Source organism: Cydia strobilella, chromosome 5 (genome assembly GCF_947568885.1).
Source record: "Cydia strobilella chromosome 5, ilCydStro3.1, whole genome shotgun sequence".
In the NCBI taxonomy this organism is placed as follows: domain Eukaryota; kingdom Metazoa; phylum Arthropoda; class Insecta; order Lepidoptera; family Tortricidae; genus Cydia; species Cydia strobilella.
Window position 1 is genome coordinate 2,273,533 of NC_086045.1, and position 27,595 is coordinate 2,301,127.

The 27,595-nt window shown below is 42.7% G+C and overlaps 2 protein-coding genes and 1 long non-coding RNA gene across 3 annotated transcripts in view; 1 reads left to right on the forward strand and 2 right to left on the reverse strand.

Annotated features, from left to right (window-relative positions):
- The window catches only part of LOC134741335 (uncharacterized), a 52,948-nt gene that overhangs the window by 4,008 nt on the left and 21,345 nt on the right, over window positions 1-27,595 (reverse strand). The window lies entirely within an intron of this gene.
- LOC134741284 (uncharacterized) lies at window positions 1,948-23,315 on the reverse strand. The gene is made up of 9 exons (XM_063673998.1): window positions 23,151-23,315; window positions 22,698-22,842; window positions 21,440-21,533; window positions 14,336-14,419; window positions 11,656-11,818; window positions 10,678-10,809; window positions 9,822-9,914; window positions 3,788-3,899; window positions 1,948-2,945 (listed from the first exon to the last, which is right to left on the reverse strand). Exons 1-9 carry the CDS (start codon window positions 23,155-23,157, stop codon window positions 2,177-2,179), a joined length of 1,599 nt encoding a protein of 532 aa, XP_063530068.1. The 5' UTR covers window positions 23,158-23,315; the 3' UTR covers window positions 1,948-2,176.
- LOC134741312 (transcriptional adapter 1-like) lies at window positions 24,004-27,431 on the forward strand. The gene is made up of 3 exons (XM_063674061.1): window positions 24,004-24,514; window positions 25,002-25,363; window positions 26,705-27,431. Exons 1-3 carry the CDS (start codon window positions 24,116-24,118, stop codon window positions 26,853-26,855), a joined length of 912 nt encoding a protein of 303 aa, XP_063530131.1. The 5' UTR covers window positions 24,004-24,115; the 3' UTR covers window positions 26,856-27,431.

Consider the following 27,595-nt stretch of genomic DNA (forward strand, 5'->3'; position numbering starts at 1 on the left):
TCAAAGACCACAGAGCAACATAGACCTACGTGCATGTGCATAAAGTTCAATTTCAATTTTGACACTTCGGTGACGTGGCGTCCGAGTGACAGCTTTTGTGTTTGACACGGCGTCGAAAAGGTTAAAGTACTGGTTGCTCAGGGGAGTCAGGGGTTATTTATCGTGCCGAAATGTTTATGTTGTACATATGAAGATATATCGGCAATGTTGCGATCGCCGTTTTTTGCTTAGTACTTCATAATCGAAACAGTATAAACCGAATTAAATATCATATACGAAGGAAAAATTACCAAAGCCTCCACTGTCCAGAGCTGGAATGGAACCAGCGTCCCCCGTTTACCGGACAGGTGCCTGAACCACTCGGCTATCCGGCCACGGTGGCATGGGTCGAAATTTCCAAGTATATGACAATTTCCTGAAGGCTTGTGGTGCCCCTTTGCAAACACAAAAAACATATTATTTTCATACAGAGTAATTTAATTTTTTTTTTAGAGTATAGTATAATTATGGTCTACAACTGGAGATAAAATATGAAGAAGTTTATTTCAGGCTCTGAGCCCATAAACTGAAAAACTTGTTTTCGTTGTAAATTCACAGTACATAAATGAGACAAAACCACGGTATAATAATATACTCCGCCTGGTACTCTCTTCCGAGACTCGCGAACCACGTGACTGGCACAAGCGTACCGTACGTCATCGTGAACTGTCACTATGACGCATGCCGCGTGTACAAACGTGCCGTTCACACATAAGTGATTGTTGATGTATAGCGTGTCCGCCCTGTGATTGCGTTTACATTTACTAATTAATAAGTCCAATTATATTATATCGTATTGAATATTAAAGTAATTGAACAGCACTAAACCAAGTAGGGTGAAAACACTATGTATTAAATGTGTATTTTGCGTTACCTAATGATTCTTTTGGTCGAATCAAATTAATTGTATTTAATAATATTGATTAAAATATTAGCCACAAACATGTTATATTATGAAATAAAACTATGAAAACGGATTATATCGCGTATATTGAATGTATTATAAATTCAATATACGCGATATAATCCGTTTTCATAGTTTTATTTCATGAGTAACTATCGCGGTAACCGAAGACAATATTATGTTATATTATGTTAAAACACCAAAGTAACTGACTGTTGAAGGAAAAAAGGAACATGCAGTTGGTAACATACCAGGAAATAGATTTAAAACCATATTTGTACAACAAAGCCACTTTATTTATTACTAATCAATTGTTTGTCAATTGTACAGTCAACAACAGAAGTAGGTAGTTAAACAGGCGAAGTGGTCAAAATAATCTTAACATAACTTCATTGTTAGACGAGTAGGCTCGTGTAATATAGTACATACATACGATTTACAATATTTTCTACAACTGTTTCACCCTTTTTTTTGTCGAGGTGGGAATGCTGACGCATCGTCCCCCTGACCTGAGGTGGGCACATTATAGAGGGTAGTAGTAGTAGTAGTAAACTCTTTATTGTACAAATATACATATTAAAAATTACATGGTACAAATAATAAGATGTACAAAGGCGAACTTATCCCTTTGAGGGATCTCTTCCAGTTAACCTTTGAGTAGATGAGAGGAGAAAGTGAAAAGAGGGTGACAAATGTAGCAAAATGTACAACAAGGTACCAGAAAGATAAAGGATATAAATACATACAAAATTAATAGGATAAACATATAATATATTACACAAAAAGGAATGGGGAAAATACACTAAAAATTGGAAAGAAGTAGAAAAATATAAAGCAACATACAATACAAATATAGGCACATTAATCAATCAGATAACCATAGCTTCTTTAACCTCTCCTTGAACGACGCTTGAGGGTATGTGGGACTGGAACATTCTAAACCCCCCCCCCCCCCCCTCCCCCCCTCAACTGTTTCACCCTGACAATGAACAGTTGAACACATATCACAGTAAAACCTATAAATTTACAAGTTGGGGAAACTTTCTAAAAAGTTCAGTGTTCTCGGAAATTTCAGGAAACTTTCATTTTGGAAATAGGAAATTTCGAACGAATTATAGAAATATGAAGTTTCCGAAATTTTTCCATGGCACATCAGTAGTTGAAACTTCTAAACATATTAATACTGCTTCGCAGTACAATTACGAAAGCCAATTTAGAATATTTCTCAAAAGGCTACTTTTTATCTCCAAAATTAGCTACTTCCAACATTCCCATTTTCTTAAACTTTGATTTTAATATAGGTTTTTTCTGGTCTCTCTTTAACACCGTCTTAAGTCTAGGAGATGCTCTCAAAGGCTGTTTGAAAAACAGATCATCATTTGTTTTTTTCTCTTCATTATTTGGACTTTTCTCGTTTTTCTTCGGTCTGCCTCTTTTCGTAGGTTTTTTCATTTTATCTTCATTTTCATCTTTTGTATCATTATCTTCTCCAATATGTCCTTTTGTATTATCTATAACTTTATTGTCGCCCGTACTATTATTTGCCTTAGAAGATTCAGACGAAATATCATTTGGATCCTTTACTTCATCTAGTATTTCAATTTCAACGAGTTTTCCATCATTTTCACTATTTATAGGTTCACTCGAATTCATTTGGTCACTAATTTCAATTTCAATTTTTCCGTCATTTTTATTAAAAACAGGTAACGATGGTCGTTTCATTTCATCTATAATCTCAATTTCGTAAAATTTTCCATCGGTTTCTGTAGTCAGTAAACGAGGGAGAGAATCTATATTTAACTGTGGTTCTTTTACTTTGATTATTTCTCTAAAACACGCTTGACTCATAACGTCTTTTGCTAGAATTTCTATCTCCTTATCATCTTCGTCCTCATCTGACGAACTGCTTGAGTTTGATCTTGTTTTCAGTGATTTTTTTAAACTTTTTCGCCTTGTTGCATCTTTTCCCTCTTCTTTGTTTCCAGTTCTTGGTGTAGAATTTCTGTAAGTAAATATAGTTGCAGTTGGTTTTAGTAACGTATGTATGTGTACATATTGAACAAGTAAATGGTATAATTTACTTTCAATACAATGATATTGTCTATTTTAGAGAGGACTTTATTACGCTAATTTTAAGGTTGAAAACCAAATGTACTAAAAGTTTGTCAGGTCTAAATTAAAACCTGAATAAAAAAATCTGTAAAGTAGTAAATAAAACAATACTCCATTTTGACGTGGCGTTACTCCCATTAAATAATAACATTTTATAAAATTGAGTAGGTAGTAATCAGAATGACTGTCAAACTGCGGATTATCAGATAACCAATTATCGTTAAACTAATTACGTTCGTTGTAGAAATTAATTCCACCAAATTAAGGTTCATAAAAATATTTTAAGTTTAATAGTATTTCTGTTTCGTTTGGTTTAGCGTTGTTCACAACTGTTCCAAATTTTAAAACGATAGCTTTTTTTTTATTGTTATTTTTTTTTTTATTTTTTTTTTTGACGATCATGATAGAAATTCTTATATTTTTGACATTAATGCAAACTTATTATGTAAATTGTCTTTCATGAAATAAATCATCTAATCTAATCTTTTCCTATCTGGCTTTTACTCCCTGCAATTTTGCACAGGGTGAATTTGCCAATGTCGGTTTTTGACTCACACGCTTTGCTGAGCTTTAGTAGTTCTCGAGATAATTAGCGATGTGACAGACAGATGGACGGACAGAGTCGCACCATAAGGGTTTTTAGCTTTTTGGTACGGAACCCTAAAAAGAAAAAGTAAAGAGTATAATTTTTTTTAAACCCCTATAAATGCAATAATAATATCGTATACTCACCTCTGCCTCTGCTCGGCAGAGTCCAGATGTCTCACAGTAGAAACAACGTTTTGCATCGCACGTTTCTTTATCTCCTGCACGCTGTTGTGGTGGTCCAGGACGGAGCTCCCTACTGTAAGTATTAACAGGAATGTCTTTTACAATTAGAGACTTCACAAAAGAAAATCAGTGCCATGTAAAATTGAGAAAATCTTTTCTGAAGTAATCTATAAGGATCGAAATTAAACTATCGTGAGACATATTTAAAAATATTTGGATCAGTACGGTTTCACTCACTATTGGCGACATGTTGTGTGTATTGAAATATTATGTTAATGTTTTATTTGTATGTGCGCCTATTTTAAGAAGCCATAGTACTGGCAGTAGATGGAACCCTGTCAAATTTGTATTTGTATAGCAACGGTTCCAGAATTGTTTGTTTACGTTTAGATAAGTCAGTCGGTCAATAACAGCCCTCATGTAAAGCCTGAATAAATTACAAGTATTCACTTTCTTGGTTTCACTGTGTTGATCTCTGCTAAATAGTGATAGGTTTATCCCCCACAGTGGTTATGGGGCCTACGCACGAATAGTGATCAAGAATAGTGTTGACGGTAATAAGAAGAATTTTTTCAGCCGAAATGAGTAGTACTACTGTTAAAATTGATCGACTCAACGAAAGTAACTATGAAACATGGAAGATCCAAGTTGAAGCAGTGTTAATAAAAAACGACGCCTGGGGATACGCAAATGGGAGTATCCAGAAACCAGAGACAGTACCCGAAGCAGCAAAATGGGAAACAGGAGATTCTAAAGCTAAGTCCGACTTAATTTTATCGATAACCCCAAGCGAGTTAAGACATTTGAGAGGATGTAAGACATCGCGAGATGTATGGCTAAAGTTAGAGAATATTCATGCTTCCAAGGGACCTGCGAAAAAGGCTACACTGTTAAAAGAGTTGTTGCTGCGAAAATTGGATGAAGGTGGTGACTTAAGAGAACATGTCATGAGATTTTTCGATGTAATAAGCAAATTAGCAGACATGGATATTGAAATGAATGATGATTTGACGTCTATAATGCTCCTTTATAGTTTGCCGTCCAGTTTTGACAATTTCAGATGTGCCATAGAATCTCGAGATGCATTGCCAAAACCAGACGCATTGAAAATTAAAATATTAGAAGAGGAACATTCCAGAAACCAAAAAGAAAGTGTAGATAAGGCACTTCTTGTAAAAGGCAAGAGATCTTCTAAACCCAAGAGTAGTATAGAGCAACGTCAAGCATATGATGCCTCTGGGCAGGCTAGTTCGAAATTCAAGTATAAATGCTTTAAATGTCACCAGCATGGGCATAAAGCCTCTGAGTGTACACAAAAGAAGAAGGAACGTAATGATAGTGCAAAGTATGTGTCGAACTTAAGTGACTTACCAAATGTTGATTCCAATTTTGTAACATTCAATTGTGTTTCAGATGTTAATGCTGTTTGCAACGAGAATGGAGATTGGATCGTTGACAGTGGGTGTACGTCACACTTGTGCAATGATGCAGATAAATTTGGTACTACATTAATACAGTTGTCCGGTAAGCTAAATTTAGCGACGAATTCGAGCACAAACGTACAAGGTAAGGGGACAGTAAGATTTTCTTCATGTGATAATGGTTCTAAAACTGAAGTGCAACTGTTAAATACTCTATTTGTTCCGGATTTGCGATGTAACCTAATTTCTGTAGCTAAAATTACTGATCTAGGGTATAGCGTTACGTTCAAGAAAAACATAGCTAGTGTTCAAGATAGCTATGGTAACACTAAACTTGTCGCGAATCGTAAAGGTAATCTATATTACGTTGAGGAACATTGTGATGGAGTGTCAGCGATTTCTGAGCGAAAGGTTGACGTATGGTTGATGTATGAGCGTTTAGGTCACTTAAATGCGAAAGATCTTGTCCGAGTCTTAAACAAATCTGGCATGAACTTAAAAATGACAGATGTAGCTGAGTTGTACGATTGTGACATTTGTGCGAAAGGAAAAATGAGTAGGTTGCCTTTTTCTAGATCGAGTGGGCCATGCGATGAAAAGTTGAGGATAATACATTCTGATGTAGTAGGACCTATGCAGCATACGTCAATAAATGGAGCGAAATATTTCGTAACCTTTATCGACGATCATACGAGATGGTGTGAAGTATATTTTCTTAGCAAGAAAAGTGAAGTCTTCACTACATTCAAGGTATATAAAAATCACGTAGAGAACCTATTCGGACGTAAAATAACTTATCTTCATACAGATAACGGAGGCGAATACTGTAATCGAGATTTCGATGAGTTCCTGAAGAAAGAAGGAATAGCAAGAAGATTGACAATTCCTGGAGTACCCCAGCAGAACTCCGTAGCGGAAAGAAAGAACAGGACCTTGGTAGAAATGGCGAGATGTATGCTGATTTCGTCAGGACTTTCCCCGGGTTTCTGGGCAGATGCTGTAGCAACAGCTTGCCACGTAAGAAACCGTTGTCCGACCAGAAGTCTTGAAGGTGAGATACCTTCTGAGAAATGGTTTGAGCGACCTGTCAAGTTAGACTACTTACACAAGTTTGGATCTAAGGTACACGTCTTGGACAAGTCAACCGGGAAAGATAAGTTCGCACCAAGAAGCCTGGAAGGTATCTTTGTAGGCTATCCCAGAGATCGTAAGGGTTACAGAGTATGGATACCGAAACAACGACAAGTTATCATGTCTAGAGATGTGAAATTTCACGAAGCATCACAAGAGAAAAGTGAAGATAAAGAAAACATAAACCTTAAGATTGACCCCTTTGAAATCGATAAGAGTGAATCAGTAAATATTCAAAATCAACCTTTAACGGTAGATATAGAATTCCATCCGACTCAAACTAGTGGAAATCCTGTCGTACATATCTCCAATCACGAGGATGAGTGCATCGAGTCATCGAGTGGTCGTGATCCAGAACCTCAGGGAGGAGACGATGTTCCCGTTGAAGTCCGCCAAATGACAGACGATCCAGCTACTATCGCGGAATCATCTCAACATGATCCTCATCAAGACGACGTTCATGTTGATGGGGGGAGGATAGTAAAGAGAGGTCCAGGGCGACCGCGACTGGAGCGAGGTCATATTGGGCGTCCACGGAAAATATACAACATGGTTGACGTAGAGCCACTGGTTTCCTTGGAAGAAGGCGTTTCGACTAATGGCTCATCAGTGGACTCACCCATAAGTGATGAGTATGCAGACTGCGAGGATTTCGTCGGAGTGGCCAAAATAACACTAAAGGAGGCATTATCCGGTAATGAGCGAAAAGGATGGAAAGACGCAATAATCTCAGAAGTAAAAAGTTTAATCAAAAACGATACTTTCGATGTTGTCAAGAAACCTATGGGTCGAAATGTTGTTGGTTGCCGTTACATATTGACAACGAAGATGAATGTCGATAGAACTGAGAAGAAGAAAGCCAGACTAGTCGCGAAAGGTTTTAGCCAACGTTACGGCATCGATTACCAGAAAACCTTTGCGCCAGTCGCTAGGCTTGACTCGGTAAGATTGTTAGTTGCACTTGCAGTGGAACTAGATCTTGAAATTCATCAGTTGGACATTAATACGGCATATTTAAATGGATTACTAGAAGAGGAGATATACATGAAGGTGCCAGATCTTCTAGACGAATGTTTGCAAGATCTAACACGATTGGAGCAGCCAGGTTCAGTTTTGCATGAAAGAGCTAGCAAGATGTTATGCGACCTGAGGTCTGGAGGCAGTGTGTGCAGGCTCAAAAGGTCGCTGTACGGGCTTAAGCAAGCTGGTCGACAGTGGAACATCAGACTGGACGAACAGCTGAAATGCATGGGATTGCAAGCATCTTTAAATGAGCCGTGTCTTTATTTTAAAAATATAGATTCGCAAACTAAACTCTTTGTATTAGTTTACGTGGATGATATTCTCGTCGCTTCGCAAAGAGGTGAATGCATTGAACATTTCAAAAAGGAACTGGCCACTAAGTTTGAATTGAAAGATTATGGCATTGCGAAATATATGTTAGGCATAGAGTTTGACAGATGTGACAAAGGCATGAAATTGTCACAAGAAAAATACATTGATGATTTATTGATTAAATTTCATATGGATAAAAGTAAACCAATATCTACGCCTATGGAAGTTAAGCAAAAGATGGAAAAACCTGCGAGTAAGTGCAGTGAAAGTGAACAGTACCCATATCGTGAAATTATAGGTTCGTTGATGTACCTCTCTACGGGAACGAGACCTGACATTACGAATACCGTGGCTGTACTGAGTCAATTCTTGGATTGCCCTAATGAGGAATGTTGGAATGCTGCAAAGCGTGTGCTGCGATACCTAAAGCATACAAAACAATATGGACTTGTTTACAAAAAGACAGGTAAATCATTGCATGGTTACTCGGATGCTGATTGGGGAGGATGTTTGATAGATAGACGTTCTTACTCCGGTTATGTTTTTATGTTAGGAGGTGGATGCGTGTCGTGGAAGTCGCAGAAGCAGAAATGTGTCAGTACCTCATCCTGTGAATCCGAATACGTAAGCTTGGCCTCGTCAATGAAGGAAGCAATTTACTTGAACAGCTTGCTTACTGAAATTGGGTTACGTAAGTTTGCACCATTATCTTTACATGTAGATAATCAGGGGGCGATTTGTCTTGCGAGCGATCCAATGTTCCATTCTCGGAGTAAACACATTGACATAAGGTACCACTTTGTACGAAGTGTATTAAAGGACAATAAAAGTATTGAGTTAAAGTACTTACCAACCAGCTCAATGCTTGCCGACATATTAACGAAGGCTTTGCCTAGAGAAAAGCACTATACGTGCATGCGCGGTTTAGGCATTGCTTGTTAATTGTTTATTTATTTTTACAGTTGTTCTTTGATGTCACTTTGATTTGTTTGTATGTTTTATTGTGTTCCAATTTATTTTGAATATGCACATTAAGGGGGCGTATTGAAATATTATGTTAATGTTTTATTTGTATGTGCGCCTATTTTAAGAAGCCATAGTACTGGCAGTAGATGGAACCCTGTCAAATTTGTATTTGTATAGCAACGGTTCCAGAATTGTTTGTTTACGTTTAGATAAGTCAGTCGGTCAATAACAGCCCTCATGTAAAGCCTGAATAAATTACAAGTATTCACTTTCTTGGTTTCACTGTGTTGATCTCTGCTAAATAGTGATAGGTTTATCCCCCACAGTGTGTTGTCCGAAACATGTTGCCAAAAGCGACTAAAAATACTAGTGAGTGAAACCGTACTGATCTAAATATTTTGAATCTATAAGGAACTAGCTTCTGAGTAGAATTATTCCATTTCCATAGTAAATTCCATCCCCCTTTTTACACCCTAAAGGGATAATTTCGGTATCCGTGATAAAAAATCTATTTTACAGGAATTATACTACTTTCTGTGGAAAAAATGTATGGGCCCTGGGCAGGGAAAGTGCCTTAAAACCTTAAGTTAGCTCATTTTACTTAAAGGAAACATTCTTTTATTTTTTTTAAAGAAACAAAACTGCATTCTAAGTTTTTTTTTATTCGTTTGCCTCGCCCGAGAATAGAACAGACTAAAAATTCCAAAAAATAAACACTCGCTATTTTATTTTACTATTTGATATAGTTGGATATAGTTAATGTTAATGATAACATTTCTCCAAGAAACAGTAGGTCTTACACTAGTCTGTGGTACAAAATAACCATACAATCGAATATTTAGTATTCAATAATATTTTAAGACAAGCAAAATTGAAAAAAAAAACTGAATGCAGTTTTCTTTCTTTTTAAAAATAAAAGAAGTTTTCCTTGAAGTAAAATGAGCTAACTTAAGGTTTTAAGGCACTTTCCCTCCACGACCCATTTATTTTTTCCACCATGTATATCCTTTCCCGGCACTTTACTCTCCATATCAAATTGATCAAAATTCGCTCAGCAGTTTAAGCATGGAGATTTAACAGACAGACAGAGTAACTTTGGCATTTATAATATTAGTAGGACTACAGCCATTTTATTTACTTGCCTGGATCATCTGTAATACCATTAATGACTCTCTTGAGCGAGTCGCTGAGCTCCACCGCCAAGTTACGACTGCTGTCATCGTTACGCTGAAATCCTGAAACAACCGGCTATTTCACTAGGCGGGTCCATACAACGAGCCGCCTCGTGAGGAAATTGCCGCGCGAAGCAGCTCGGTCGGTGTAGACGTGCCTCGCCCGAGGCAATGCGGCCGAGGCACGTCTACACCGACCGAGCTGCTTCGCGCGGCAATTTCCTCACGAGGCGGCTCGGTCTGTGTGGACCCGCCTCATATCTAAAAGTGAACAGAAACAAGGATGAACACTAACATGAACACTCAGAAAAATAGTTTAGTATCCCTTCACCGAAAAGCGACTGGTAAATATCAAATGTTATTTCTTACATAAGTTACGAAAAACTCATTGGTACGAGCCGAGGTTTGAACCCGCGACCTCCGGATTGAAAGTTGCACGCTCTTACCGGCTTACCAGCGTTTCGCAATAAGTTTAGTCTATATAAAATTTAAAACTCGCGTTTTGAACACATATTAAATCACATTTACAATCGGGTCTATCGCGAATTTATTTTTGTTACCTTTATTTACCGACGTTTCGACACAGGTTTCACTGGTCGTGGTCGCGGCTAACTGACGTCCCAGCAAAATGTCAAAACAGAGATTTGTGTGACTACCCCACGAAAAGTGCATTTAAACCACGACCACTGAAGAAACCTGTGTCGAAACGTCGGTAAATAAAGGTAACAAAATAAATTCGCGATAGACCGGATTGTAAATGTGATTTAATAAGTTTAGTATAGTCTAGCGTTTGTATTTAACAGGACAACTTTATAAAATAACTCACCTGGTATTTGCGATTTAGCCTTAGAGTAGCGCTCGAAGATCCCGTTCATGTCTCTCAGAAGGTCCAACTCTTCGTTTTGTCGCGAATATACGCCTTTAGGACGGACACCGTGGGCGTCGATGTTGCAGAAACCTGCAAGAAATAAAGGTACATTTTCGTCTATTTTCTTAAATAACTTCAATCAAGTAGTTTCGGAGCAAATTGGACGTGACGGACAGAAAGACACACGAGTGATCCTAAAAGGGTTCTGTTTTTAGGGTTCCGTACCCAAAGACCCTATTAATAAGACTCCGCTGTCCGTCTGTCTGTCACCAGGCTGTATCTCATGAACCGTGATAGCTAGACAGTTGAAATTTTCAAATGATGTATTTCTGTTGCCGGTATAACAACAAATACTAAAAAGTACGGAACCCTCGGTGTGCGAGTCCGACTCGCACTTGGCCAGTTTTTTCCTTTTGACGCACAGAACCCTGAAAATTGCCAAATGCAAACTACATAGGTTTAGATTTTATATAGTTGTGTACGCGAGGGGTTACGGATATGTTTATTGAAATTAAACCGTTATTTATTTAGGCAGGCGAATCAACTTCTGAAATGGAGATTATAGAAGCTATTTGGGAGTTTTTAGTAAAAATGGTACCATTTACTATTTTTCGAAAAACCATCAACTTTTGGGTTATTTAGACTCAGAATCACGAGTACTATTGAATGATATAAAGAAAAAAGTGTTCCCAGTTTTTCATACAAATTTTGGGTGTCAGTTTTGTAATGTATATGAAAATGCGTTACAAAAATGTCATTTTTTTGGGGACATTCTTTTCTTTTAAAATCGATAGTCCTTGTGATTCTGAGTAGAAACCACCAAAAAGTTGATGGATTTTCGAAAAAAAGTAGATGGTACACTTTTAAGTGAAAATACAGTATTATAGACGCTTCGCCACTGCAATGGTGTCACATGCTTGTTTCTGGTTCACCTACCTTCCAGGTTGTTCCTATATGCGGCCTCCATGCCCCTCGGCCTCGCATCGGCGTGGAACTGCACCGGCCCCCGGATTAGCACGTTCGCCAACACGTACAACACGTCGAGGCGGTTGTCGCGCCGCGCCACGCGCTCTAACCGCGCGATGGCGCGTAGGTCATCCTGTCAAGCAAGGTTCATTATAATTAACCGACCGAGTGCGAAGCGCGAGCAAAACGTCTTCGGTCCGGCTATTCTCCACTACAGGTCGATTTCTCGACAGATTCTCTTAATATTTGGTAAGCAGGTTCGATACCTAATTATAGTAATTATAATTATGGAATTTTTATGTTAATAGACGGGTCCACACAGAGCAAGCATACGCGCGAGGCATTTTCCTCGCGCACAAAACGGCCATTGTATCGACATTTTGTCATTTTTAGACGTGCCTCGCGCACGCCGTCTCGGCCGAGGCACGTCTACACTGGCCATTTTGTGCGGCGAGGAAATTGCCTCGCGCGTATGCTCGCTCTGTGTGGACCCGGCTATTAACATAAAAAATCCAAAATTATCTCTGTGTGGACCCGGCTAATTGAGTTTTGGAATTTTTTTCAAAAATGTCACTAGTGTTAAAACCTCTTTACATATTAAATACCTACAATTCCTCATAGAGAACCTCCAACAGTTTTTATCTGTTACGCCTTAAGATATTACCTAAGAAGCGTTATGACTTCGATGTGACACCTAGTTTCCATAGTCGGCACCGACGCATATTCAGTAACGCCATCTGGTAATCACCATATTTTAGGACGAAACATTATAATTTTGGGATGGACATAAATTACATAATACATAATATAGGTCGCGTTATGATTCTCTTTGTTCTGGAAAGTATTCTTCCTGTAATAACCCATATCATCAATTTCTCTTTTCACACTAGACAATTTCCATCTTCTTGGCGTAAAGCCTTTGTTATCTCGCTTCCCAAAGTGTCTAACCCCAGCTCTCTTAGTCACTTCAGGCCTATATCTATTCTCCCATTCATGTCCAAGATACTAGAGGCTGCAGCACATAACCAAATCTCAAAATTTATTAATTTCAACCGTTTACTGTCTCCATACCAGTCTGGTTTTCGGGCAGGGCATAGTACGACCACCGCGCTTTTGAAGGTCACTGAGGACATAAGACAAGGCATGGAATCCTCGAAAGTTACAGTACTTGTTCTCATTGACTTTTCAAATGCGTTTAACGTTGTTGACCACGACCTTCTATTGGCTGCTCTTTCCCATTTCAGGTTCTCCTCGGAATCAATGGCGTGGTTTGATTCGTACCTATCCAGTCGCACCCAAGCTGTCCGTAGAGATAGGTGTATGTCTGATTGGCGTGATCTGAACACCGGAGTACCACAAGGTGGTATTCTCTCTCCATTGTTATTTTCGATGTTTATTAATTTCATCACGCACGGACTCAAATGCGATCATCATCTGTATGCAGACGATCTGCAATTATACGCCCAAGCCGAGGTAGCGGATGTCAACTGCGCTATTGCGGCTATCAATGATGACCTGGATCACATAAATGACTGGTCTGGTTCTTTTGGCATTTCTGTCAACCCATCTAAGTGCCAGGCCATTATTCTGGGTAGTCGATGGCAACTTTTGAAGTTGGATGCGGTTTCTGTTGCACTGATAATTTTTGACGACTCGGTTATCCCAGTTTCGAGTCAAGTGAAGGACCTCGGTTTAATCATTGACAGGCATCTCTCATGGGACGGGCAACTTTCTGAGATCAGCCGGAAGGTCACCTGTACCTTACACACACTCTACCGGTTCAAAAACTTCCTTCCGGTATGCACAAAGAAATTGCTCGTTCAAGCACTCATCCTCCCGCTCATTGATTATGCTGATGTGTGCACAACCAACATGGATCAAAATTCTCTTAACAAACTCGAGCGACTGGTAAACAACGGAATACGGTTCATTTTTGGAATTCGAAAGTTTGATCATATATCCAGCTACCGCCGCCAGCTCAAGTGGCTCCCCATACGTCAGCGCCGATCCTTTCGAATACTCTCCTCACTGTTCTCTATCCTATTTGAGCCCATCACTCCAGAATATCTCAAATGTAACTTCAGCTTTATTACCCCACGCCCAGGCTGCGAGCTGCGCGCTGCCCGTTCTCTTAAACTCTCTGTTCTCCCTCACCATACCGGTTTTCTCACGTCTTCTTTCGCTGTTCAAGCAATCCGTCTTTGGAATTCGCTCCCTCTAACGATTAGACAAGCCCCAAACAAGCTGACTTTCAAACGAATGCTCTACAAGCACCTGCTAGATACTGTCTAGTGGGACCCCCCCCCCCTCCCCCCTTCCCCGCACATGCAAATATATATTTATGTGTATTATATGATAAATTTGTATATGTATTTATATTGTTTATTTATGTAGTTTATAAAGGTATTATAGTTATAAATATTACTAGTTTGTATATTGGCATTAGTATTAGAATTTATATTTAGAAATTTTTTTTTCGCATCGCACTGCACCCACCTTAACAATTTCTGTTTGGCCCAGTGGTTGACTGGTAGAGAATGCCTCAAGGCATTAAGTCCGCCTTTTGTACTTGTTCTTGTGCAATAAAGTTTTAAATAAATAAATAAATAATAAGATATTGTCTTGTACATTATTAATTTGTGGTTTTTACCGGCACAAGGCGGAGCGCCGCGAAGCGAGAGAATGGCTGAAGGTTCAGGAGCGCGTACACGATGAACAGACCGGCGACTGATTCCTGACAAAAAGGAATACAGATATACAGATCTTTATTGGTAAAAATAAAATACATTTTACAATATAATAATAGCAAGGAGAGTCGTAGCAGAAGTGTGTACCCAGTCTACGAAACTTGGCGTACTTTATCAACATAATATAAGATTAATAAGTGTAACAAAATAAGGGCGTGCCGCGTCTTCTGGCTAGAGTTTGAATTTTTCCCATACAACGAGGGTGCGGAGTGTTTAAGGTGGGCAACCATTCGCGTTGGACACCTCTGGAGTTGCAGGCGTCCATAGGCTACAGAGACTGCTTACCATCAGTCGGGCCGTATGCTTATTTGCCTACGACGTAGTATAAAAGAAGTGAACGTAGTGAACCACCCTAAGCCGCATATGACTTGGGCCAGGGCAAAATATTTTTACTTAAAGCCCCATTTGGGGTTGTGATAAATAAAAATAAAAAAAATAGCCTTTTATTTCAGACATTATTTACAATAGGCAGGTTGAAATATCATTATCATTTTTATACATATATTCTAGTAATCTATCATATCACATTGGGGTGTAGGGGGGGGGTAGGTGCGTGAGTGCAGGTGTGCGACGCTGAACTCACAGTGCTTACCCCCTCAAGTCTATCATACCACGTCCCCGTCGTCCATGGCACTGCCGCCGCGGGCCATGGACGAGTCCACCCCACTTGGGTGGGCCGTACACCCTGGTAATACTGGTGGTCGGTCGGGCGTCGCACATTACATCTGCCCCGGGCCACCAGTAGCTAAGTATGAAGGCGACGTCATAACCCGCGAGGACCTAAAAACCCGAACGGGATATGACACACTCTGGAGATTCCAGTACGGCATGGCTAGTAATTTGATTTAGGTCAAATTGCTAGCTATGCTGTACGGATCTCCCAGTTCCGCTTAGGGTGTAGGTGACCTACGCGGACTATACTCACCTACCTGCGTAAGTCCTGCGCAGTAGAGCGCCGTAAGCGGGGATGCAGGAGTCCTGGGGGCTGAGGCCTGCAGGGGGTCGGGGTTAGTTACCCCCTGTGGGCCAATACGCCCTTTTTGGTCCGAATTTCCGGCGAAACGGTAGCCCTGCAACTAGCCACTGCAGGGTATTGGACACGCGTCCCGTACGGTCGAGGTGGTACGGTCCGCTGGCAAGGTGTGGGGAGGGGCGTCCTCTGGGAGGATGCCGGGGGCTCGGCCATGCTGACGGGGCAAGGGCGCGTGGAACCACTGGGGGAGATGGGATCGTCTCCCACAGCCACGTGTCTGCAGCTCCCGATGTCGCGCATGAGTCCCACCTCAACACACCTATACCTCTTGGGTATTCCTGGTGTCCAAGTGACATCCCCAAAGGTGCGGGCTCCATGGAGGGTGGGAAGCTCGAGAGGTGAAATCACAGACAATAAAAAATGGATACATCTAGATCCCCAAACACCCCACTACCGGAGGGAAACGGCGCAGCTCCGGCTGTACTGGAAACCTCCACCCTACACCACACACCAAAGGGAGATGGAGCTGTCTCGACAGTTCCCCCCTCCACACAACACAATACACCAGAGGGAGATGGAGCTGTCCTGACAGTTCCCCCCTCCTCAACACGTGCCTACAGGAAGGCGGAAGCAACCCTGCCTGTAGGGACACCACACAGACACAGACACAACAGACCCCGTGGCGGCGCTGGCTCGACAGTACCGCCACCCAGGGGGCAGACCGCATCGGGACGGAGAGCTGACGGGAAACCGAAGGCACGAAATCCTGTTGCGTTCGTCCCCAGACCAGTAGGCTCAGGACCACAGCGTCCTGCCCTACTGCCAACGCCGGGAACATCCACGGGTGCTGTTCCGGCAGGAGGGAAACCCCCTGTCACGGAGCAGACCCCGGCGTTGGACCCCGTTTCCGCTCAGCTGGAGGCCGGATGGACCATTCAAGTGTCCAGAAAGGCGCGGAAGAAGAAACCCGGTAAGCGGGTGGAACTCCCTGTGCCTCCGCCTCCCACTGTTACAGCTGCGGCCAAGCCGCACAAGCCTAACAGTAAGCAGCGGCGGAAACTAAGGAAGCTGCGCCAAGCGGCTCTAAACACCGCCTCAGTGCCCCCACAAGGCGCCCCTGGGAAGGGAGAGACGCGGACAACAGCTGGACCACCAGCTACAAACCGTGCCCCCACCAAGGCAAAGGGCGCGCCAGGGACCAGGGCTGAAGGAGGGAGTAACCAGGGTGCCCGGTCGTCTGCCAAGAGGGCTCGTCTGGATGAGACCATCTCTCCCAGAGGCGAGCCTAAGAAGCAGAGGACTGAAGCGCCTGGTGAAATCCTCCGCGCCGACTATGCGGAGGCTGCAAAGGCTGACCTGCTGGTGGCGGTGACCACTGCCACCTCAGGACACCTGACCCCACAGCAGTCGGACGAAGTCCAGAGGCAACTGCTAGCCCTTCTCTCGAAGGAAGCTAAGCAGCCCACCGAACGCCTTCCCGCAGGCCCGATCTTTAGGGGCAAGCCAACACTGGCTAACGGCTCCCTTAGGTTGTGGTGCGAGGACCAGGCCACACTGGCATGGCTCAAGCGCAGCGCGGCTACCATCACCCTCGATAAGGGGGAGAAGGTGGTGGTCAAGCGCCAGAGCGAGGTGCCCAAACGAGTACGATGCGGCATCCTGTTCCCGGGTGTCTGGGAAGACTTCGGCGAAGTAGGCAGAGCCCTTCGCTACCAGAACCCGTGGGCGGAAATAGACCGCTGGCTGCTCAACCGGCGCGAGGTGCAGAGAACGGAAACGTTCGCTGTCGTCAGTGTTCCGGAAACGGCCGTGAAGCCCCTGATGGACCACGGGCGCCGGCTCGGCTTTATGCTGGGGTCGGTGTACGTGAAGTTCGAGGGGCAGCGCGGCAAGTTCACGGAGCAGCCGCCCGCCAGTAGCACTGTCACCACTGACGACAGAACCACTGCACCACCCGAGCCCATGGTCACTACCGAGGGGACGCAGGCACCTGTGGACGAAGTCCAGGTACCTGAGTCCCAAGCCCCAGCGCAGTCCGCTCCCGTCTCCGAGAAGGATGAAGAAGAACTTCTCCTTGTCTCCTCGGAGGATGAAGGGGAATGCGCGCAGGGGCTAGGTAAGCTGGCCATCGGCAAGGAGGAGGAACCGATGGAGGAGGGTGATCCCAGTAGTGGAGCTCCCTTCGCCGACTGGTAAGTTCCTCCAAGCCAACCTCCACCACAGCGAAACGGCGACGGCACAGATCCGGAAGTGGTTGGAGGTCAACACCACAGCCGTAATTCTGATCCAGGAGCCGTGGGTCAGAAGAGGCTCTGTCTGCGGGCTCCGTAACTTAGGAGGTAAGCTAACAGTCTACTCGGGTCCGGACAACCCCCGGGCCTGCATATACACAACTAATGATATACATGCGCAACCTCTAACGAGCTTCTGTTCCAGAGACCTGTGTGCCATAAGGCTGCACGGGGCGCAAGACTCCAGCCTGCAGGAAATGGTCGTAGCCTCTGTGTACATGCCGGAGGCGGACGACCCACCACCTCACGATATGACAAGGCTGGTCAACTACTGCGAAGAGGCGGGGCTCGAACTCATCGTGGCTACCGACTCAAACGCACACCACCCCCTATGGGGCATGGAGACAGGTAACGAGAGAGGTAAGAAGCTCGTCGAATACCTATTCACCACAAACCTTAACCTCCTTAACACAGGTTCACAACCGACATTCATAAACAGACGGAGCAGAACAATCATTGATCTGACCCTAGCGACCGAAGAAGCATCGAAACTCGTCTCGGACTGGCATGTATCGGAGGAGGTGTCGTGCTCAGACCACAGGTGGATTCGATTTGACATTCAGGTAAAAACACTCACAGCAGTACCAAGGCGGGACCCACGTAGGACGAATCGCGACCTCTACACCCTGCGTTTAAGCGCAGCATTGGAACAGCAGGGGGGTCCCCTCAAATTGGAAGGCACAGCGAGAATTGAAGAACAGGTAGACATCCTCACGAACACTATCCTGGATTGCTACCAACAGGCATGCCCATTATCCACCCCACCGACAGGAAGCGGAAGGAAGAACAACTGGTGGGGACCTGAGCTGGAGAGACTCAGGCGCAAGATGAGGAGGCAACTCAACAGAGCTATGAACACTGGCGCCGACGAGGACTGGGATAACTACAAGTCCACCAAGGCCGCGTACAAAAAACGTCTCAGGTACAGAAGCACAAACTCATGGCGCAAGTTCTGTACTGACATTGAGACCACCATGCAAGCTAACAGGGTAAGGAAGGTCCTCTCCACCAACTCGACTATTACCTTAGGATCCCTGCGTAAGCCAGACAACTCTCTCACCAACTCACCGGAGGAAGCAGAGCGGGTCCTGGTGCAAACACACTTCCCGGACTGCGCTATATCGCACCCAGTGAGTCTGGGGGAAGAGGAGACTACTCCGACAGAGGACGAGTGGCTACAGACACACGAGGTAATCAGCCTACAGCGCACGCAGTGGGCCATAAACAGCTTTGACTCCTTCAAGTCTTCAGGAACGGACGGGATCTTCCCTGCGCTACTCAAATGGGGCGGGAAGCATCTCACCCTGAAGCTGACCATCGTTCTGCGCGCCTGCCTGGCTCACAGATATGTGCCGAAAAGATGGAGAGAGGTCAAAGTGATCTTCATACCGAAACCAGGTAAAGGCGACTACTCGGATCCTAAATCGTTTAGGCCCATCAGCCTGACCTCCTTCATGCTGAAAACCTTGGAGAGGTTGTGCGACAGGTATCTGAGGGAGAGGGTGCTAAGTAATGTGCCCCTACATCCCAACCAACATGCCTACAGCCCTGGCAAATCTACAGAGTCGGCACTTCATGCAGTGGTAAGCAAAATCGAGGTGGCGATCAAAAGCAGGTCCATGTGCTTAGGAACCTTTATTGATATAGAGGGAGCTTTCGACAGGACCAGGTTCAGCAGCATAACAGCAGCACTGGTAAGGCACGGTGCGAATGCAGTTATGACCAAATGGATAAACAACATGTTGAGCCAGAGAGTCATCAAACTCGGGACAGGTGAGACACAACAGGCACTAGTGGCAAAGGGATGCCCCCAAGGCGGAGTCCTATCACCACTTCTATGGAACCTAGTGGTGAACGACCTGATCACTACACTAAACAACAATCACTACTACACGATCGGCTATGCCGACGACATAGTGATACTAACGAGCGGCAATCATTCAGGTACGGTGTGCGAGGTTACCCGCTCTGCACTAGCCATCGTGGAGCGCTGGTGCATTAACAACGAACTCACAGTCAACCCACGCAAGACGGAGCTGGTTATGTTCACCAACAAACGCAATTTGGGAAACTACCGCCTTCCCAAACTGTTCAATACAGAACTCCAACTATCTGCAGAGGTAAGGTATTTAGGGGTAATACTCGACAGCAAACTAAATTGGAGCAATCACTTAAACAGCAAAATTGACAAAGCTACAATCGCATTCTGGCAATGTCGTAGAATGGTTGGTAAAACCTGGGGACTAACTCCCAGGATAATTCTATGGCTCTACCAGGCAATCATACGACCAATAATAAGCTACGGCGCGATAGTATGGTGGCCACGCACCAAACTATCCACAGTGGAAGCTAGACTACAACGACTCCAGAGGCTGGCCTGTATGGCGGCCACGGGCTGCATGAGAACAACACCAACTGCGGCCCTGGAAGCCCTACTGGGCCTGCCGCCGCTGCACCTCTTTATACAACAGGAAGCGCTAGCTGCGGCGGTACGTCTCAAAAAATCTAATCTCTGGAGACCGCCTAGGGTGCCACACACCGAGATCCTCTACGAGGCCATAGGTAAGGAACCGCTAATTGAGGCGGTGACTGACAGGATACCCAGGCAATTCGTCTTCGACAAAAAGTACAAAATACAATTACACGAAGAACCCCATGAAGGACTCAACCCAAGGGAGCTGAGAATCTTCACGGATGGATCAAAGACAAGGTCAGGCACTGGCGCTGGGGCATTCTCAGAGGACCTAAACATACACATCTCGACACCACTTGGTGCACATAACACAGTCTTCCAGGCAGAATGTATGGGCATCATAATGGCAGCACACGCAATCGTCTCAAGGAAAGTACTGGACTACCCCATCCGCATACTCTCCGATAGTCGGTCGGTATTACAAGCCCTGCAAAGTTATACTTTGACCTCAGGGCTAATCTACGAATGCCACAAAGCTCTATCAGAGGTATGTACCACCAATAGCGTAACTCTGCAGTGGATTAAAGGACACAGCAACTCGCGAGGTAACGATGCAGCCGACATATTAGCAAGAGGAGGCTCGGAACTGAAGGTGGCAGGACCGGAGCCAATCCTACCTCTGCCATATGCCTGGCTCCGGAACATGCTGCGACACAACACCAAGGTAAAACACCAACAGTATTGGACTAACCTAGGTACCTGCAGACAGGCGAAGGAAGCCCTCCCGACGATCAACCCAGGTCTGTCACGGAGGCTGCGACTGCTGAAGAGGCCACAACTCCGGCTACTAACTGGAGCCATAACTGGCCACGCCTCACTAAACAAACACTTACTAACCATGCGTGTTACAGATAGCCCCCTTTGCAGGGCATGCATGGAGGCAGAAGAGACAGCCGCCCACGTCATCCTCGAATGTCCAGGGGTGGCAGAATACCGGGCACAATACCTCGGTTCGCCGGGGTCTCTCCCAGAAGTCGTCGGCAACATCAAGGGTCTGCTAGGCTTCTTGGAGGAGTTGGGTTGGCAGGAGTAGTGCCGGCAACCCATCACGCAAAATAGGCGCATCGTAAGACGTCGAGTTGCGGAAACCTAGCCCGCGAACACCTATAACCTATAACCTATATATCATATCACACTTCTTTGTCTTTTGGATGTCTGTTTGCCAATTGGTAAAGGCCTCCTCCAACCTTTTCCATTATTTTCTATCCTGAGCTACTCTGTTCCAAGTTGTTCCAACAAGTTGGAACAACTTGTGATAAATAAAGCTTACCTCAATGTTGCTTGTATCACGAACCATGTAGTGTTTAGCTATTTGCAGCAGTTCCTCGGAGAGTTCACCTATTTCTGCGTTTGTTGATCTGTGTCTGAAAATATTTGACTATTAATCTTCATCTTCACGTGCCATCTCTGTCCAGCGGCGGTAGCACGGTTGCATTTTTATCGCTTGTCACCATGCCTGTCACGTTCTAACAAGTATGTAAGTGCGAAAGTGACGGGCATAGTGACAGGCAATAAAAATGGAACAGTGCTGCGGCCGCAGGAGGTCGGCAACCATATGTCTATATGTCTCTCTATGTTCAGTCTTGCGAACTAGTCTATCTATGCTCTTCACTTTTAACCAGTCTTTTATATAAATAAAATATTTTAATTCATGAACAGATTGTTCACATAGGATATTGTGCAATACATATAGCAGAAGTTTATTTATACTTTTTTTTTTTCTTGATTAATTTATTTATTTCCACTAATATTTAGATTTTAGGTACAATCAATTAACAAAACAACATTAGAATTAAGTAATACAAGGTTGACAAATTCAAATGCGCAAACGTAGGCTTCGTCAGGTGGGTACTACCAAAAATCAGCAACAGGCGTCGTCATTACACACAAACAATAAAGCTATCCGCAACAGCTATACTTTAAGTGAGTTAATAATTTCTAAAACTAGGTTATACATAAACAGTCATGGTTTGTCATCGGATTTTGTAGTTGAGGTGGTTCACACAGAGGCAGCGGTGAACAAGCTCCTTGCAGTCATCTGTCTAATATTTACACAAGGCTGCTAAAGTGCATACCCACATTTTCGTACGATGCGCCATCACTTTTTGAATAGAATCCTATCACAAAGCGGGCATGCACTTTTGCAGCTTCCTGTACACCTGCTGTATTGGATTACCTGATTAAATAAAGAGTACTTACTGATAAGATTAGTTGGACCGAGAGAAAATCCAACGAGGAAGTTCTCAACCTTGTGCAAGAGAGGAGGTCCCTGTTGCAAATCATTGAGAGCAGAAGAGGGAAGTTGGTTGGGCACCTGTTACGACACGACGAATTCATAAAAAATATTGTGGAAGGGAAAGTAGAAGGAAGGCGGAAGAGAGGGAGAGCAAGACGAACATACATGGACTAACTTAAAGAAAAGATAAACGTCGTGTTGTATCAGAAGGTCAAACAAAAGGCTCAGGAAAGAGATACATGGAAATTGCTCCGACAAGAGCTAGGCTCTTAAATTAATGATGATGACTTACTGATACACCGTAGCGAAGTTCATCTCCTTGTAATGCGAGCAGAACGTCGGGTAGTTGAGGTGGTCGACGCGGGAGCAGCGGTGCACGAGCTCCTCGCAGTCATCGGCGAACCCGTCCGCTATGTACACTTGTGTTATTGGATTACCTATAACACACAGACATCATTTTTAATAGCCGGGTTCACACAGAGCGAGCATACGCGCGAGGCATTTTCTCGCGCACTAAACGGCCAGTGTAGACGTTTAAAAAATGTCGAGGCACGTTTAAAAAATGTCGATACAACACGCGCGTCTCAGCCGAGGCAAGTCTACACTGGCCGTTTTGTGCGCGAGGAAATTGCCTCGCGCGTATGCTCGCTCTCTTGGACCCGGCTAATCATGGGTAAAATCAGTGGTTTATCTAAAATAACAAGTCATAAATACTTGATAGAAAAACAAGTTTAATATCACTTACGCGGCATTTTGAAAGTCCGTACGTAGCGTAATTGGCGTTATCCAATTTATCTCAAGTTTTATACAAATAATGGTATAATTTTATGAGTTTGAACAAGAAAGACGAATTTTAATTTAAAATGGACAAAATGGAAACTTGGAAAGCAAAGCAAAACTCTCGGGCAAGTCCCAAATGTCAAAGTCAAATCGAATGTAATTTTTTTCATTGCCAGGCCTAAATTGAAATATTCTTAAAAATATCGTAAAATGATGCTTTAAGTTAAGCTATTGTAGGATTCTTTAAATTATCGAACGGTTTTGGCAAAATCAGTAAACGAAAATCTGATTCTGTCTTTGAGGGACTGTTATTTACAGAAAAGCTTATTTGTACTTTAAAGTTGTCATATAACCTCGTATTTTCTGATACTTAATTAGTGCATATTAGCAGATTATCAACAAGCTTCACCATTTACATTAAAACGTGTTTGTTTGATTGGCCACACGAATGTTTGCAACGTACAACATTTTGCAACTGTACAATAAAAAGTCTTAGGTATTGGAACTTTATCATAAACTAGCAACACTGAAGATGTTAAGCTATTTAAGATACTTTTAAAATCGACATTACGATTCAGTAAACCAATGAGGGCTATCGTTTTCTTTATGGAATGTAGAGTTAACTCTACATTCCATATTTCAGTCATTAAAGTGACAAGTGACATTTCGAACTATGGAAAAGACCACCATCTACACTAGCGCCCCTAGCGGCGAATTCATACGCGTTAGCCCGAGGTTAGCCCTCATTATAATGACAGTTCAGGCCATTAAAAAAAACCGTACCATAAAAAAAAACATAATGACAGTGACATTGACAGAAGCTCGCAATCGCATGCTGCGATTACTGCGCGTCTTGTTATTGAAAAAATCGGATTTAAAATCATTGAATTAATCTCGAACTTAATATTACTTACATTAACCAACAGAAACATGAGTTCCGACACCTTGAACATAAGTCGTCGAAAGCTCAACGAAGTGCTTGGCGAAAAATCAACAAAATACTTCCATCATATGAAACAGTGGTTTCGCATGAAACTCACCAAAGAAGAATTCGACACCGAAGCTCGAGCCCTGTTATCTTCAGACCAAGTCCGCTTCCACAACGAGTTTTTACTAGCATTGTTGAACAAAGTGGAAGGTTTGGCGGAGACATCTATTAATATAGCGCAGGAGAAAGCGAGCTCCCATAATAGGAATAGTCGTCGGCATAAGCGAAGTTCGCGTACGTCGGAGAAGTCGAATTTCGAACCGGCGGATTTGCTGGAATATTTGCCGCCGAACTCACCACCTGGTGCGGGCAGTGATGGAGCTCTGAAATATGCAGCACAGGTGATTTTTATTTATTTTTCGTTTTACATCCTTAGTTTTACCACCCAACTATGGGTCCAAAGGATCAATACCTGATTAAATGTCAATACCAATACCAGGGGTGCGAAAGTCGGCTCCGTTCGGCTCAGCATTGCTCCGAGCAATTACTAGGGTTGACACAACTTGATGTCCCTTTGCGTGCACGACCACAGATAAGATAATTACTTGAATTTTGACAACCCTAAATAGCCGAAAGGGATACTGCCATACATTAGAAAGGGACAGCATGATTCGTCCCTAAATTGCTGTCAAACTTTGGTTTTGTAGGAAGTGACCTTTCGGTATGGTAGTACTATTATTTATTCTGTGGTTGTGCCTGAGATTTTTCTGCCATTTGTTAAAACATTTTGCCATATAACTAGAACATGATTACAAAGATATTTTTCTTGTATCTATGTAACGGTTTTTGCCTCAATATACCTTCTTCAATTTCAACATATCATTTCAGGAAATCTTCCTCCCAGACCACGCATTAGTCGTTGGCCGTTTCATGCTAGCAGCATGGGAACTCGGCCTTGAAGGTGCTGACGACGAAGCAGCCGACCTAATTGTAGTCGCCGTCCAAAACTTCCTTAAAAACATAATCTCAGCCGTCGTAACACAACGGAAAGGTTACAAACAACGTAATCATTTCATGTATGATGTAGGTGGTGATATGCCTAATATGTGGCTGCGGAATACGGCGAAGTTGTATGATCCGCAGGGCGATGGAAGAGTGGAGGTTGATGATGCGGTGGACGGGTTGGGGCCTCGGTGTCCCCCGACTATTGATGAGGTTGAGCATGCTACGGCTTATGAGATTGCTTGCAGGTAAGACTTAGTTTACACATTATGTAACATTCATACTTATGTAAGAGCAATTAGCCTCATGCATGAAGTTTATTTTTGAACGAAATGTGTTTTATTCGGATGTTTGTTACCGTTATATCATGTTACAAATGCATTTCCGTTATTAAATGATCATTTAATTGCTTAAAATAATAAATAAAAAGCTCAAAAATTTGCCCGCGAAAAGCTAGTGAGCGAATTGCGCGAAATGTTACATAACGTCACGCGTTCGACAAATTAGTTCACATAAGTGTCATTAGTAGCAAACGTCAGTTGGACCGTCCAACGTGTGACGTCATCACGCTCTGTCGAATTCGCGCCAAAAATTATGAGCGTTACAACCGCTCAAAAATATTCAACATTTTAAAATTATTAATATAATAATGTGAAGGTTTACAATATTATTTTTATTTTTTCCGGTGTTCAAACGATATATAAATTATGATTACAAAAAATTTAAACAAATCATGCATGGAGCTAATTGAACAGTTACAATACTTACAATTACAATGTACTAGGTGTAGGTAGGTAGGTTGGAAATGTCCATTTCCTTATCTTGGGAATTTCACAAAAATTGCAATAGATAAAATAGTGAAAGTTAGCTCTGCCTTTGCATTTTTTTGATAAAAGCTTGAGTCATTTCATTGTGATTTACTTAATCATCATCATCATCATCATCATCATGTCAGCCGATAGACGTCCACTGCTGGACATAGGCCTCCCCCAAGGCTCGCCACTCCGACCGATCCTGTGCCGCTCGCATCCACCGAATTCCCGCGACCAACACCAGGGCGTCGCTGCCGGTAGGCCTCCAACGAGATTTACCTAATATTTTGTATAAATTTATAACTTATTCTTAATTCTATAACTAATTACACAATTTCTCGGGCTAAGATATAAAAGAAATAAATAAAATAAAACAAAGTTTGGGTTGATGAAGTAAAAAATTTTAACAATTAGGTACTCTTATTTTTTTAGATTTATGTATTAACTAACTTTTAACTAATATTGTCTTCGGTTACCGCGATAGTTACTCATGAAATAAAACTATCTATATATCTTTACTTGAAAAATAATTATAGTGTATAACTAGCCTTATGAACCGATTTTGCATGTACAACCAGCCTTAAAGTTTGTAGTCTATGATTGTTCATTATTTTAGTATGTGGGTATTTTTGCATTTTGTAATTTTTCCTCAGTCACCCGTTGACCACGAACGCTGTAAAGAGTTCGAAACGTCGGGATGTATTATAAATTCAATATACGCGATATAATCCGTTTTCATAGTTTTATTTCATAACTTTTAACTGTTTTTTTTTTCAGTGTGCCAAACCAATCGCCAAATGAAGACAAATTAACAATAGACGAGTTCTACAACACACTCCTGACACACAGAAATGTGATAGCCAGCCATTCAGTATATGCAGTCAATATGGAGCGTCTAGCCGTCATGCTATCCCATCCTAGCTATTGATAAGGAGGCAAAGAAGGCCCGCAAAAAGGTAGACCACAGGTCTTAAGGCACTGTTGAATGCAGAGACTGGATCCTTAGGGGAAGGCCTAAGACAATGAACAGAAAATATATTTTAGCCCTTGACCGCCAAACACGTCAGCTGACGCGCGTGGTAACCCAATATAAAACTTCGTGCATTCAGATAAGGTTCAGATAACGCACTGCGCACGATAGGGGTGACATTCAAAAGGATTAATAGCCTCCATTTTGTTGCTGATTACGAAAATAGGTTACCAAATGGGACTGAAAGTATTGTTTAACTTAACCGTCCAAGTTATTGGCCATAGAGTTGACACACAGACACATTCAGTAAGTTTACGTCGTCAATTTGGAACGACTAGCCATCATGCTGAACCAGTGGGACTTATTTAAGTTTATGATGATGATAAACACAGTTATATTATGTCGGAAAACTATCGAAAAATTAAGTTACGATCTATCAAAAAAAACTAAATAAACACTTATTGAAGTTAATTCTGTACATTTTTTTATTACACAATTATGTAGCACCCCATTAGTTTTTATTATGAATAAATTGTGATCCCAAGAAAATTACTAAAAATATTTTTATTATCTACGTAGCTTATCCTAGTGCCGCCCAGTGTACAATACGCTGTACATAAATCAGCTGTCAGTTTAAAATGTTCGCGGACTTTTTGTATGGACGAGTACGGTATATTTCCCTCTTAATGGATAACCTT